This window comes from Cynara cardunculus (assembly GCF_001531365.2).
Source record: "Cynara cardunculus var. scolymus isolate 2C chromosome LG 8, CcrdV1, whole genome shotgun sequence".
In the NCBI taxonomy this organism is placed as follows: domain Eukaryota; kingdom Viridiplantae; phylum Streptophyta; class Magnoliopsida; order Asterales; family Asteraceae; genus Cynara; species Cynara cardunculus.
The window spans coordinates 2,149,121-2,165,436 of NC_037535.1; the positions used below are offsets into that span (position 1 = coordinate 2,149,121).

The following is a 16,316-nucleotide window of genomic DNA, read 5'->3' on the forward strand; positions in this document are numbered from 1 at the left end:
ACATTATCACTTTCTCAAAATCACATAAAGCCATATTATAATATCGACTGAGATAAAGAAGAAAATGAAATATTAAAATCATGATGCATCTCGCTGTATTGCGCGAGTACGCTTCTAGTATATATATATATATATATATATATATATATATATACACACACACAATAGTGGACCTAAGATTTTTGGCAAGCGGATGCACTTTCAGGGACGGATCTAGCCCTTAAAGTATCCAATTGATGGAACCGGATCGATCCAATTATCCATTGGATTAGATTGGATCGGGTATCCAATGTTAATCGAATCGAATCGATTGACAAAATCCAACATCTAATGAATGATTGGGTCGATTCGGTTCCCCTCATATCCAATAGATGTCAATCGATGAACATGCCTACATAATCATATACATATGTGTTGTTACTAATGTTATTAAAAATGGAATATATAAATCAAAAGAGAAAAGTAATTTTATGTATTAAATCTTATTTTTTTTTACAAGAGTAAATTACGTCTTTAGTCCTTGTGATCTGTTAAAACTTTCTATTTTCATCCCTATAGTTTTAAAATTTTAATTTTCATCCTTATATTTTATGATTCATCACCTTTTTTATCTTTATTATTGTAAAATTTATTTATTTATTTCTTCTTATGGTTTACATTTCATTTTTATTTTAGTTCTTCATACTTAAAAATAGTGTTTTGAACTCAAGGACGAAAATATAAATAAATTACACACTACAGGGATGAAAACTGAAATTTTCAAACCAAAGGGACGAAAAACATAATTTACTCTTTTTTATAATGAAAAACATTTTTTTTTTTTGGGATTTTTTTTAAAAAGCGTTAGGCCTACAGATGTGAGGATCGAAGCCGATCACATTTATAGCCAAGGAGAATTATGAATCGGAGTGACAACAGATTTAACTTGTAGATATTTGTATAACCCTTCCATTCCAAATTCTCTTCCAAATCCGCTTCCTTTATAACCTCCATAAGGTGCATCTGCATCGAACGCTAAATAACAGTTGATCCAAACGATACCAGCTCGAAGCGATCTTGATACCGTGTTTGCTATGTTCAAGTCCTTAGTCGCAATCCCAGCCGCTAAACCGTAGCGTGTTGAATTTGCTCTCACAATCACCTCTTCAATCGTCCTACAAAGTTTTATAAATATACTTAAAAAACCACAAGGATGGTGCCTGATTGGTTTGAGTTTGGCTCCAAAGGTCAAAAATACCCTTGTGGCCACGGAGGTTCAAATGCAGTGACTCCGGGCCACGTGCAAAGCAGGTGGTCGCCCTGGGATTAGTCGGCTCGCATAGCGGGTTGGATATCCAGGTTAATCAAAAAAAAATACTTAAGAACTCTAATGACGATTATAATCAAGATTTTTAATGGTATGGCGTCTTTTTATAAAATTTAAATTTTTTATTAACTTTGAGTTCGAACTTACTTGAATTTGAAGACCGATATAACAGGGCCAAAAATTTCATCTGTTGCGATAAGCATATCGTCCTGAAACCATCCGAGACGACAAATGTTGTTAACACGAGTAATTTTTATGTGAATAACGTATCGTTACTTGAGTTTACTTACCGTTACGTTTGTGAAGATTGTTGGCTCGATATAATATCCCTTTTCCCCGCATGGCTTTCCACCGGTTAGCAACGTTGCACCTTGTCTCTTTCCATGTTCGATATATGAAAGTATTTTCTCGTGTTGTTGCTTATCAACCTATAAATTACGTTCTTAATACCGAAACAACACGAATTTTTTTGAAAATAATTCGTATACGATATATGTTTTGATTACTTGAGGTCCTTGACGAGTTTTAGGCTCAAAGGGATCACCAACGGTTATCTCTTTTGCGCTTTTCACAAACTTAGTTATGAATTCTTCGTATATCCCTTCTTGGACGAAGATCCTGGAGCTACACACGCAAAATTCGCCCTGAAAACCGGAAATTTTTTGGCTTCATGAACATCAAATTACAACTCATTTTGTCATCATATCGAATAATAAGAACAAGAAACTTTGAAACGATAAATAGTTTCATATACCTTGTTAGCAAAACTGCCCAAAATAGCAAGATTGACGATTGAATCAACATCCACGTCGTCGAAGATTATGAGAGGGGATTTTCCTCCGAGCTCGAGAGAGACTGATTTCAAATTACTCGTTGCAGCAGCTTGCATTACGAGTCGTCCTACTTCAGCCGACCCAGTGAAGCTCACGCAGTCAATATCCATATGGGAGCTGACGGCAGCTCCGGCAGTTGTTCCAAATCCGGTTATCACATTAATGACCCCATCAGGGACACCTGCCTAATTGAATGCACATGTAGAATCCATCAGATTACTCTCCAAATGAGTCGTTTAGGAAAGAAGACCGGTTTCAACATATATTTAACAGGGGGGACCCACTCTTTATTATATAGTGGGTCAGTGGCACAGGCCACCACTTTGTTACTCTGTCACACTGTAAAAAGTTATGGGGTCATGAAAGCTGTGCAACCGTATATATTTTGCAACTACAATAATGACACAAGTTTTCCTTGGTAGAGTTGCTTTACATGGTTTTTCTCCCACCCCTGACACATGTTCGAATTTTGTTTGTGTCATTTTCTTAGTTTTTAGCTTTTAACTTCAGATTTATTATGTTTTTGTAAAAATTTACATTAAAAGATTTGAATATGAGACCTCATATATGAAAAACAAAGAACTAACACACAGACCAACGATAATTTTGTTAAAAAATTCTAGGTCCGCCTATGACTATAACAAAACATTCGCATACCAGTTTAGCTAGATGGGCACAGAAAAGAGCCGAAAGGGGAGACTGCTCAGCCGGTTTGATCACCATGGTGCACCCTGCAGCCATCGACGGGCTAGCTTTGAAAAAGAACATGCTGATCGGGAAGTTCCACGGGATAATATGGCCAACGACACCGATGGGCTCGTGCAATGTGTACCCTTGCAGTTGGTTCGCCATTTTCATCGTCTTTCCATGGATTTTATCCGCCGAACCAGCATAATATCTGATAAAGATCTAGCAAGTTTAACATTCCATGAAGTAAATGATTAACATAATCACTCACTACTATAAGATCGGATTTATAGCACACCAACAATGTCCAAGTGTCCTAACAGACCGCTATAGCGAGTTTAAATTTATAGAATCAAACAACAAAACACGTTATCTAAATGTGTTGTAATAAGACGTCTTAACAAGTTTTTAGGTCATTTTTTAAAATAAAGCGTCGTATTAGCTATTTTTAGGACACTTTTTATGAACACATCTTTTTATCAGACACTAGGTTTTATAAGCCACATTTTCAAATAATGTCCTATAAAATACCTAATACTAAATCACTTGAGTTGAGGCGCACTAGTCAAGCCACTGGGGATGTAGTAGAAAATCTCATCTATCCCAGTTCGAATCCAAAAGCTGCCAAAGCGTTTGTCACCATGGAGGCTCATCTGCAATGACTTCAGGTGATCCATTGAGGGCTTAGTCAGTGCGCAAATGGCCCGGAAACCCACTTATCCAAAAAATATAGCTAATACTACCTTTTATTTTAAAAATGTATTAAAAACTTGTTAAGACGTCCAAAAGTATCGTATAAACCTATTGCAACACTTTTAGATAAGAAAATTAGACATTTTTTTTATTAACATGGATATCCAACCCGCTATACGAGCTGACTAATCTCAGGACGACCACCCGCTTTGCAGAAATCCCCGAGTAACCGCATTTGAACCTCCATGGCCACAAGGGGATTTTTTTTCCTCCTTGGATTTGAACTTGAGACCTCCTGGTACTTTTAACCTTTGGAGTCAAGTTCAAACCAATCACGCACCACCCTTATCGTTAAGTTAGACATTTTTTGCATCAAACAATCGCAATTTTGTTGTAAATGATTAGGAGAACGAAATTATGAACACAGACCGAAGAATGCTGGCTGCAAAAGGAATATCCCTGGCCTTCCCTTGCTCGAACACCTTGCCAGCATCAATGGCGTCCAATGCTGCTAATTCTTCTAGGTTTTCAAGGACTAAATCCACAAATTTCATCATTATCCTTCCCCTCTCCTATTAACATACATACAGATTTTATAAATATTATAGCAAAAATGAATCATAAACACCAACAAAATTGTTAGGTTTTGAAACGAAATGCGTACGGATCCAGAGAAGCGAGGCCAAGGACCATGATCGAAGGCAAAACGAGCAGATTTAACAGCTAAATCGACATCTTCTTTATCTCCTTCTGCAACATTCGCAATCACTTCTTCTGTTCGTGGATCAATCGTCTCGAACGTTCTTCCTGTTTTATCGTTTCCTTTATAAAATTAAAAAAGAAAACCCTAAAAGTAATAAAAAAAAAAACTCGAAATTAAGTAACTACAGGAATCACACCTGAAACGGAATCGACAAATTCTCCATTGATGAAGAGCTTGGTGAACTTGATTTTGGGGATTTTGACTGAAGATTTGGAGTTGCCATTGTTATGAATTTGTGCCATGTCTTCTTCTATGTGATGAATTAGTTTCAAATAGACGTGATTGGTGATGAATAAGAAGGGATTTCATAGATTCCATCTGCAATTTCTTCGTGATTCCATTGTTGATGGTTTTGTCGTCACACCATTAAAATAAACAAAATTAATTTTTTATGGAGATCTCGAAGAAGAAGAAAGGCGCCATTGGACAGGTTTGGTTTGAGCATCATTAACGGTTTATTTCAAGGTTGTTTGGGATGTTTATAAAAATAATTTATTTACTTATTTCGGTGTGATATCGGTAATAAGTATTTTTAAGTGTTTGGATAAACAACTTATACCAGTGTCAAACCGATAATAATAAGTTTTTGAATAAGTTAAACTCTTCTGACTTATAATAAGTTGATAAATGCTTTTATAAAAAAACATAGGTCGTTTTAAATAAACAATCCCCAACACCTTTTAAATTTCTTAAAAAATAATTAAAAAAATCATATTAATTAAATTATTTATTATTAAAAAAATCAATATAACTCCAAAAAGTTTTGTTGTTGTTGTTAAGAGTCAAAAAGTAAGATTCATGTAAAGCTTTGTATTTATTTTACTATGAAAAGTTTATCTTATTCTTGAAACGTTTGAAGGGTTTTGAACCCAAATCACATCGACCCTCCCCGTCCTCCGTTTTCCGGTGATACCATTGTGATATATAAAAATATTGGCTTTGTTAAACAAAAGACACACAAACGACGCTCAGTGTAATACTCAAACATATATAAGATGCATTTTGATGTCACTGTGTTACATCTCCGATCGACCACACGAACGACCCTCAGTGTAGAGGAGGTTGTTGCAGTAGAGGAGGAGTTGAAGCTGCCGAACGACGGTAGTGGTGGTGGCAATGGACGGTGGTGGTTAGTGGTCGACTATGGTAGAGGTGGCAATGGACTTGGTGGACGGTGGTTGTGAATGCGGTGGAGGATGTTGTTGTAGTGGAAGAGGAGGTGGAGGTGGAGGTGGCCGCCGCTGGTGGTGGCGGCGGCTAAAACTAGCGGTGATAACCATTAAAACAAATATCATATTAACGTTATATATTAAACTAGGGTAGATTAGTAATATTTTAGTTTATGTCTCATTCTTGTCCTATCTTGTTCCACCTACTTTGGTGGAACAAGAAAAAACCTCTTTTGTCCAATGTTGTCCCACCTTGTCCCAGTCCCATGTCGCGTCAAACGTGGGACAGTGAATTCTTGTTTTGTCCCATGCTGCGCCAAACATGAGACAGTGAGTTTTATCCCGTCATGTCCTGTCCCGTCCCATGTACCAAAAAATACACGTAAAAAGTTTCACATTGTAAACTGAATACATATGTAATAAACACATCGTGAAACAAATATAAATTAATCACTATATTAAATTCTAGTGATAAATGAAAAAAACCATGTGAAATAAAACCTTGCGGTAGAAATTATCACGGATCTCATAAAGTCTGGAGTTTTTGAATGAAAGAGTACACATAATGACGATATGACAATGATGAAATTAATCGTCAAGAATCGAGTTCACAGATGAAGGTCCGTTCTTTCAAACGTCCCAGGTCTACAAAATGTCAAGATCGAGCCTCGTCACTTTTATAGCCAGGGAGAATTATGAACCGGAGTGACAACAGATTTAACTTGGAGATACTTGTATAACCCTTCCATTCCAAATTCTCTTCCGAATCCGCTCCCTTTATACCCTCCGTAAGGAACGTCTGCATCGAATGCCAAATAACAGTTGATCCAAACGGTACCAGCATGAAGTGATCTCGAAACCGTGTTCGCTATGTTCAAGTCCTTGGTCGCTATCCCTGCCGCTAAACCATATCGTGTAGAATTCGCTCTCGTGATCGCCTCCTCAACCGTCCTAAAAAGTTATTATAAAAAAATTAACCTATTGGTTACGGACTTTAGAATAAATTACGTTTTTCGTCTTGGTTGTGTGTTAAAAATTGTGATTTTTGTCCATATAGTTTAGAAATTACGGTTTTCGTCCCTATGGTTTGTAATTCATTGCTATTTCGACCTTACGATTTACAATTTATTATTGTTTTGGTTCTTGTGGTTTATGATTCTTTACTGTTTGGTCTCTTGTACTTAAATACTAGGAATAGTCCAAGGACGAAAATATCAAATAAATTGCAAACCATAGGGACGAATATCGTAATTTCTAAATTACAGGGACGAAAACCATAATTTACTCTTTTATTTATTATCGAGTTCGAACTTACTTGAACTTGAAAACACATATAACAGGGCCGAAAATTTCATCTGTTGCAATAAGCATATCGTCCTGAAACCACCCGAGACGACAAATGTTATTAAGACGAGTAATTCTACGCGGATATGGTGTCGTGAGTTGAGTTTACTTACTGTAACGTTTGTGAAGATCGTTGGCTCGATATAATATCCTTTTTTCTCCCACGGCTTTCCACCGGTTAGCAGTGTTGCACCTTGTCTCTTTCCATGTTCGATATACGAAAGTACTTTCTCGTATTGTTGCTTATCGACCTATAAGTTACGTTATTAATTAGCGTCGTAACGACACAGATTTTTTTTTTAAAATAATTCGTATTTGAATACAAAGTCTCGATTACTTGAGGTCCTTGATGAGTTGAGGGATCAAAGGGATCGCCAACGTTTATCCCTTTTGCGTTTCTCGCTAACTTAGTTATGAATTCTTCATATATCCCTTCTTGGACGAAGATCCTCGAGCTACACACGCAAAATTCTCCCTGAAAAACGAATTTTTTTTTGGTTCAACAAACGTCAACGTCACTAATTATGTCCCCATTTCGAACAATTAAAGAAAAGTAACTTTAACGCCGTTAGAGTCTCACAACTACTAGACTTGACCATTTTTCCTCTATACATGTTAGAACCTCCATTCTCTTCTCAAAAGATTTTTGGAGCGTAAAACATATTTCACATGGTGTCAGAGCAAGTCTACCACTTTTAGAGACTTTGGGGAAATCTGTACTCGTCTAGCCTCCTCTTGACACTTTTGGACAATTTGTGCCCGTCTATCCTCCATTGGAGAAAGCGTGATAGAGTCCCACATCATCTAGACTTGGACCATTTCTGTTTTATATACGTTGGAACCTATATTCTCTACTGAAAGACTCTTTTGGAGATAAATCTAATGGGGTTTTACATATTCTCAGAAAAACGATAAATAGGTTTTGTATACCTTGTTAGCAAAACCGCCCAAAAGAGTAAGATTGACGGTTGAATCAACATCTGCATCATTGAAGATTATGAGCGGGGATTTGCCTCCGAGCTCGAGAGAGACCGCTTTCAAATTACTAGTGGCGGCAGCTTGCATTACAACTCGTCCGACTTCAGTCGACCCAGTGAAACTCAAGCAATCGATATCCATATGGGAGCTGATGGCAGCTCCGGCTGTGGTTCCAAATCCCGTTATGACATTAATCACCCCATCAGGGATACCCGCCTGATTAAAATTCACATATGAATAACCCATCAACGAATATCTTAAACGTCTCGTCTATCAATAAAATCGGCTTTTATAGGACATAGAAAAATATGTAAACTTCATAATAGACTTGTATAAGATTTTAGTTTACTGGACAAATCATCTTACATAAATGTGTTACAAGAAGTTGATAAGACACTTTCGGACGTCTTAAAGTTTTTTTACGATAGTTTTGAAAGAAAATATTCTATTAATCTTTTTATTTGATATTGTTTGAAAAAGTGTTCGATAAAAAAATCATAATATTGTCTTTTAAAAGTGTCTTAAAAAACTTGTTATATATTTATATTGTAACACTTTTATATAGAACGCACAGTTTTGGTACATTTAGACATTCACTGCAACAAATTGGGTTTATAGGATGCTAAAATTTTCTAAGTGTCCTAATAAACCACTTTATAAGACTTAATTTATAGGACCAAAAAAATAAACGTCTTATCGGAAGACGTTGTAATAAGTTTATAGGACGTTTTTTGGGTTGTCGTAACAAGATTTTTAGAACATTTTTATTAAAAAAACATCGTATTAGCTATTTTATAAGATATTATTTGAAAAAGTGTCTTACAAAAACAAATGTCCTCTAAAAAGATGGGTTTATAGGACAAGTGTCGTATAAAAATGTCTTCAAAAACTTGTTAAGATGCCCAAAAGCATCCTATAAACGTATTACAACGCCCGTCTTTAGGCACGACACTTTATTTTCCGGTCCCATAAATTAAGTCTTATAAAGCAATCTATTAGGACGCTTACAAATCGGTGGGTGGTAGTGATTTTTGGCGTCCTATAAAGCCCATTTTGTTGTAGTCTATCTAGCACGTACCAGTTTAGCTAGATGGGCACAATAAAGAGCCGAAAGGGGAGTCTGCTCAGCCGGTTTGACCACCATGGTGCACCCTGCAGCCATAGCCGGGCTGGTTTTGAAAAAGAACATCCCGGCAGGGAAGTTCCACGGGATAATATGACCAACGACACCGATAGGTTCATGTAACGTGTAGCCTTGCAATTGGTTCGCCATTTTCATCGTCTTCCCATGGATTTTATCGGCCGCACCAGCATAGTATCTGATAAATATATATAGTAAGTTTAACATTTCATGAAGTAAAACATCGATTTACATAATCATTAAGAGTTCGATATTATGAATATAGACCGAAGAATGCTGGCTGCAAAAGGCATTTCCCCGGCCTTCGCCTGCTCGAACACCTTGCCTGCGTCGATCGCGTCCAACGCTACTAATTCTTCCAGGTTTTCTTGGACTAAATCCACAAATTTCATCATTATCCTTCCCCTTTCCTGTTAACATACAAACAAATCGTTTAGATATTACAGCAAAGACGAAGGATCGTGTGAGGATAGGATTTAAGATGAGAAACGTAAGAAGGGATCTGGACACTTCATCACTTTTAATCTCACCCCCATCCCGTGAATTGCGCTTCTCACGAGAATTGATCCACTGCATTTTGGTGCATCTCACTATTGTTGATTTTCAATTAAGATTGATCTAAAGGTGGAGATCACTTCACACCATAACTTTCATTCTCACCGGAACTCAACCCATCATAACGAAAGATCATGTGAGAAAATAGGAGTTAAAGTGAGAAGTATAAGAAGGGATTTGGACCCTTGATCACTTGTAAATCAAACCAACCCATGAGTTGTGCTTTAGAAGATAATTGATCTGGCGTATCTCATTAGTGTTGATCTAATTTTTTCAATTAGGATTGATCCAAGAGTAGAGATTTTCTTTTTTTTTTATTAACCTGGATATCCAACCCGATGCGAACCGACCAATCCCAGGCGACCACTGGCTTTGCAGGTAGCCCGGAGTTACCGCATTTGAACCTCCGTGGCCACAAGGGGATTTTTGTTCCTTCTTGGATTTGAACCTGTGACCTCCAGGCACTTTTGACCTTTGGAGCCAAGCTCAAACCAATCAGTCACCACCCTTCTCATGTAACTTTCGTTTTCACCGGAATCCAACCCTTGTATCATTTTAAATCATACAGGGTTAAAATGGTAATTTGTTATCATCCGAACTATCCATTCAGAACAATTACCAAACTACCATATTTCATTCGGCACTGTATGATTCATTCTACACTTTGACTCTTAAACATTCTGACCACTTAACCATTCAGCAGTTACCAAACAGCTGTTACTGCTCGTCTAGCTTGTTTGTATGTTTATATGCTAACGACTAGTCTAACGGCTAACCGTTTATCAGCTATAAGACTGTTTTTCAGCCAGACAGTCTAATTGGGTGAGACTACGAAAGGGTATCGGAATACATACAGAGCCAGACATGCGAGGCCAAGGKCCATGATCGAAGGCAAAACGAGCAGCCTTAACAGCTAAATCAACATCTTCTTTATCTCCTTCTGCAATGTTTGCAATCACTTCTTCTGTTCGTGGATCAATCGTCTCAAACGTTCTTCCTGTTTCATCATTTTCCTTTACAAAATCAAAAACAGAAAAACCTTACGAGTAATCAAAAACCTCGAAATTAACCTACTACGGGAATCGCACCTGAAACTGAATCGACAAATTCTCCATTGATGAACAGCTTGGTGAACTTGATTTTGGGGATTTTGGCAGAAGATTTGGAGCTTCCATTGCTATGAATCTCTGCCATATCTTCTTCTCTGAGATGAATTGGTTTCTGGTGCGTGTGATTGAAGATGAATTGTTTTGGGGGATATAATCTCTGCCGGTTGATTGCGACACCATTGTTGATGGTTTTCTGACGCCTTCGAAAGAAACAAAAGTAATTTGTGTGGAGATCCCAAAGAAAGAAAAAAAAGGATAAACAAGAAAAAGCCATTTTTGGGAAGGTTTATTTGAGGGATGATTTTCTATTAAGTCTTGTATTGATAAAGATGTCTCTAGAAATTAATACGATTGTTTGTATAGATTAAGAATGTTTTTGTTTGGTAGGGTTTTTCATAAACGGAAGGGACGTGTTTTTTGATTGGGAGAGACATATTTGAAAGAGAAAAAAATTGGTTTTTTGTATAAAGTTTCTTCTAGAAGCTTACCAAACAATGATGTTTAGCTTAGTGCTTACCGAATAAGTCACTTTCTATATCAGTAAGGCACTACAAATAATCATGTATAGCTTAGTGCTTATCGAATAAGTTGCAAGTCTTATAAAGCTCGTTGGTAACAAACAGGCTCCAAGTCTTGTATGAATTAAGTTATTTGTTTGAATAAATTTGTCTATTTGAAAGACAGGAGACTGATGGGTTTAAGGGGTGTTTGGGATTGCTTAGTTAAAACAACTTATGTTTTTTTTGTAAAAGTGCTTATTAACTTATGTGGTATCAAACCGGAGTTAAATAAAACAGGGTTAAAATTATAAACTGGTAAAGTTGGGCATTTTGGCTTAATGGAGAAAAAAATGACGTGGATTTTTGAGTTACGTATGATTGTATTTTTATTTTCGGGTTTGTATCAGTTCAATGAAAGAGACCATACATGTTTTATCGTTTTCTTTTTAAACTATGCCTACCAAATTATTAGATTTTGATGAGACATATATCGAACACTCGATTTTATTTCTAAAAATACCTCGTTTGAGTTGTATACGATTGTATTTCTCTTTATTTGTATCAATTCAATGAAATAGACGATCCATGTTTTATCATTTTTAGCATGAGATGTAACTTGTGAAGTTTTAAGTGTAAAAAAAATGTTCTCACAAAATCATGAATCTCACAAAAACAGGTTGTAGTTCTCAGGTGAATCCAATCCCTAATATATAAGAGACAAATATATTTCATATGTGTAAGTGTATATATATTTTAAGGAAAAACACTAAAATATACCCGATATATTAACGAAATAACCAGATTTTACCAAAATTGTGAAAATGTTCACACGGATCGCCCCCGGGGGCGATCCCCCCTTGTTTGACCGAAAAAGTACCAAAAATATATTAAAAAATCATTTTGATGGGTTCCACATGCATCCCTTTGGGGTATAAAACACTATGCGACTCGTTTTGTGTGGATCTACCCTCGGGGGAGATCCACGTCACCCAATCGCCCCCCGAGATCGATCCAATTTTTTTTTCATTTTTTTTCCTATTGATTAAGGAGTGTTTTTAATAAAAAAGATACAATATTTAAACTGTTTTTTTTTTTTAACTTTTTAGAACCAAATTTCATGGTTATAGTTTATAAAATAAAACTATGATAATTGTGAACATGCAAAAATTAACTTTATCTGATTTGAGAAACAAAAATCAGATATTATATCTAATTTAAGTAGTTTGACCGCTATTTCATATTACAATAAATGTATATGACGTTTTTACGACATCATAAATAATTTTTTGTGATACTTTCAAAATAAAAAATATATAATATTGATACTTTAATTTGTATTATATTATTTAAAATATAATGAAAATATCGTTGACTTAAAATCCAACGACTTCCTTTTATTTTAAGCAACGGTTATATTGAGAATATATTCTTTCACGTAATTTATAATTTAATAATGATATATAAAAAATATAATATAAATATTTATACTATATTATAAAGCATTTGACAAAAACTCTTAAAAACCATTTTTTATGTATGAAATATTATATATTGATGCATATTACTTAAAATTCAAAATTACAAGTAAATTATGCATAAGTACAATTTATTAAAGCTCCGTGTTTGAATTTGTGTACTAAACTGAGGATAAACATAATCAAATAGAGGATAAACAACTCATTTTAAAATATTAAAAATCTAAAATATAATTAGAATAATTATCGAGTTCTAACAAAATAATTAATTATTATCTTTATAAGAAAATTATATTATTAAGCCAAATATAAATTACTTCATTATTGAACCTAAATTAAATTATAATAAAAAAATTGAATTAAAAAAATTAAACAAAAAATATGAATTTTAAATAGTTAATTTGATACTAATATCAATATATTTTTGTCATTTTTATAATATTTTTAAATTTATATTTTATTCAAAAATAAAAACATTATCGCTTTTTCAAAATCACATAAAACTATATTATAATATCGACTGAGATAAATATTAAAATCAAGATATATCTCGATGCATTGCGCGAGTACCCTTCTAGTTATTATAAAATACTACTATATATAAACCTAATTACTTAAATTTCAAGTTACATGTCACGTTTAGTATTATTTGGATTTTATAAAAACAATTAATATTCAACTGATAAACAATTTAAATATAATAAAATTACTGAGTTTTTTTTATACAACATAATTTTCTATCATTATTTTTATAAAAATTACTTTATCAAACTAAAATTAATTATTAATTTTTTAAATGTAAATATCTAAATTATAATAATAAATTAAATTAGATAAATTATATTAAAATAATATGAATTTTATAATCTTTTTAATTTAATATTGAACGCTTTCTCGAAATAAAATGGCCCAACCCTTATCACTAAAAAAAACAAAAACACCAAATATGGTGGTCCATAAACACTAAAAAAAACTCAACTCCAATCATACTCTAAAAAAAACACTAAATTTGTATACCCCATATTAAAATAACTCAATCAACCCCTAAATTATTAAATGAAAAATGGTTTTTAATACAAATTAATGGGTCCCATTGGTTTTGTCGTTCAAGAAACCCACGGCATATTTGCCATTCAAATAAGGGATCCGGCAAAACCTAAATTCATTTGCCGGTCGATTGGAGAGGTCACAAACGGCAAATCCCTAAAATTGCCAGTTGATTGGAGATGCTCTTACACCTTTCTAGTAAGTTCATGGTTTCGACTGAAACGCTTCCTCGAAATAAAATGGCCTAGCCCGGGACCGGTTATACATAAGCCCAATTATTTTAAAAAAAATAAGTTTTATAAATTATATATCAATCTATACTATATTATAAAACATTTGATAAAAACTCTTAAAACCCATTTTTTATGTATAAAGTACTGTTTATTGATGCATATTACTTAAAAATTCATGATTACAAGTAAATTGTGCATAAGTACAACTTATTAAAGCTCTATGTTTGAATTCGTGTAACTAACTGYGGATAAACATAATCAAATAGAGGATAAACATCTCATTTTAAAATATAAAAAATTTAAAATATAATTAGGATAATTATTGAGTTTTAACATAATACTTAATTATTATCTTTATTATTAAAAATATTATTAAACCTAAGTTAAGTTAAATTAAATTATAATAAAAAATTTGAATTAAAAAAAATATACAAACAAGTACTTTTAAATAGTTAATTTGATACTGATATTGATATATTTTTTGCAAATTTTATATGATATTTTCAAATTTATATTTTATTCAAAAATAAAAACATTATCGTTTTCTCAAAACCACATAAAATCATATTTATATCAACATGGATAAAAAAAATAAAACGAAACATTAAAATGAAAATGTGTCTCGATGCATTGCACGAGTACCCTTCTAGTATTCAATAAAATAAATAAGAGTCTGGAAATGGGCCATGGCCAATCACAGGAAACAATGAAGCTTCATAAGATCTTTCTGTCCAGGTGCAGGTAGGCCAGACCATCCCCTATTTCTATGTTATGCACTCTGCAATTATAGTCCCTTGGGATGTAAAATATATATAAGATTTTCCCTTGCAATTACAATGGAATGGACAAAATTCGAAAATATATTTATTACCAAATAAAGAGAACTGCAATACTCACACACAGTTCTCAAATTAGATTTGCTATAAAAAATCTTAGTAATTCATGCGAGGATTGGTCGTTGAGGGGTCTCTAGAAAGTCTGATTTATAAAGAAATAAAAAAATATTTTTCTACCAGTCCCCATAATTTATTGGGTACTGTACAAAGTATTTGAAATTCAGGAAGAGATCCATTTGAGAAACATGGGGACTAATTGAAGTAATGATAGTCCCCATGTTCCTCTTGTTACTAATACTAGAAAGGTACTTGCGGCAGCGAGATATATCTCGATTTTAATGTTTCATTTTATTATGTCTTCATCAATGTTATAATAGGATTTTATGTGGTACCGATAAAACGATATTGTTTTTTTTTTAATAAAATATAAATTTGAAGATATCATAAAATTTTGAAAAAACATATATCGATTTTTGTATCAAAATAAATATCTAAAAGTTCTTGTTTTTTGTGTAATTAATTTAATTTTATTTTTTATTATAATTTAATTTAGATTAAATAATGAAGTCATTTATTTTTAGTTTAATAATATAATTCTTTTATAAAGATAATATTTAGTATTTTGAATTCAATAATTATCCTAAATATATTTTAGATTTTTTATATTTTAAATGAGATAATTATCCAGAATTTGATTATATTTATCTGCAGTTAGTTACACGAATTCAAACATGGAGCTTTAATAAATTGTACTTATGCATAATTTACTTGTAATCTTGAATTTTAAGTAATATACATCAATATACAGTACTTCATACATAAAAAATAGTTTTTAAGAATTTTTGTCAAATGCTTTATAATATAATATAGATTCTATGTTCTTCTTTTTAAGATTTCTACAAGATTTTCAAACTGTTTACCAAAAGCTTCAAGTTTTTTTCTTTTAAGTTTTTCAATTTCTTTTTGACGTTTTTCAAGTTTTTTTTAAGTGCTTCAATACTAAATCTCGAAAATCGTAATTATAAACATCTATAACATTTTTAAGTAAAATAAAAAATAAAAAAATTTAATGTGCATTTGAATGACCCAATTTTATTTGCATTCTAAATTGTTTATTGAAAGAAAAAAAAAATTGGGACCGGTTTAAGCCCCGGCCCAGGACCAGTTCCAGGGACCGGTTACAAAACACAAAAACCGGGCCATGCTTTTTTGACTGGCACCGGTTATGAAAAGTAATTCTACAACCTGGACCGATTTAAGCCCAATCTAATCCAGCTCGGGACCGACTTTTGATTATCTCTAACTCTAATTAGAAGCACCAAAATTGAAGTTTACTCCGTAATCCATATTTTAATATATATTGGACTTGGTTTCATTAAGCCCATGAAGAGCCCACTTATTATGGCCCAAGCCCAACTTCATTAACATCCTAAAGGCCAGGCATGGCAACGGGGTGGGGATGGAGCGGGTTTTGTAATCCCCGACCCCGGCCCCGGTTTGTAATACCGTCCCCCGGCCCTGGTCCCCGGTGGGTACGGGGATTATCATCCCGTCCCTGGTCAAATTCTAGCAATCCTCGGTCAAAACCCAGTAAAAATTATGCTTTAGTTTGATTCTACCGGGGATCCCCGGCCCCGGTTTGAGTAA

At 33.8% G+C, this 16,316-nt stretch overlaps 2 protein-coding genes across 3 annotated transcripts; both read right to left on the reverse strand.

Annotated features, from left to right (window-relative positions):
• Window positions 1-880: 880 nt before the first annotated feature.
• LOC112516421 (aldehyde dehydrogenase family 2 member C4-like) lies at window positions 881-4,524 on the reverse strand. Its single transcript, XM_025123444.1, has 9 exons — window positions 4,419-4,524; window positions 4,184-4,326; window positions 3,949-4,091; window positions 2,797-3,037; window positions 2,061-2,324; window positions 1,813-1,950; window positions 1,597-1,734; window positions 1,454-1,515; window positions 881-1,154 (listed from the first exon to the last, which is right to left on the reverse strand). Exons 1-9 carry the CDS (start codon window positions 4,522-4,524, stop codon window positions 881-883), a joined length of 1,509 nt encoding a protein of 502 aa, XP_024979212.1.
• Window positions 4,525-5,939: 1,415 nt separating this feature from the next.
• On the reverse strand, window positions 5,940-10,693 carry LOC112516420 (aldehyde dehydrogenase family 2 member C4-like). 2 transcript variants are annotated; one of them, XM_025123441.1, is made up of 9 exons: window positions 10,558-10,693; window positions 10,324-10,466; window positions 9,182-9,324; window positions 8,852-9,092; window positions 7,726-7,989; window positions 7,133-7,270; window positions 6,909-7,046; window positions 6,767-6,828; window positions 5,940-6,402 (listed from the first exon to the last, which is right to left on the reverse strand). In XM_025123441.1, the coding sequence occupies exons 1-9, from the start codon at window positions 10,661-10,663 to the stop codon at window positions 6,129-6,131; spliced, it is 1,509 nt and encodes a 502-aa protein (XP_024979209.1). In that variant the 5' UTR covers window positions 10,664-10,693; the 3' UTR covers window positions 5,940-6,128. The 2 variants fall into 2 exon arrangements, with proteins under 2 accessions (XP_024979209.1, XP_024979210.1); XM_025123442.1 differs by having other exon boundaries at window positions 10,324-10,482; window positions 10,558-10,683.
• Between the last annotated feature and the right edge of the window lie 5,623 nt (window positions 10,694-16,316).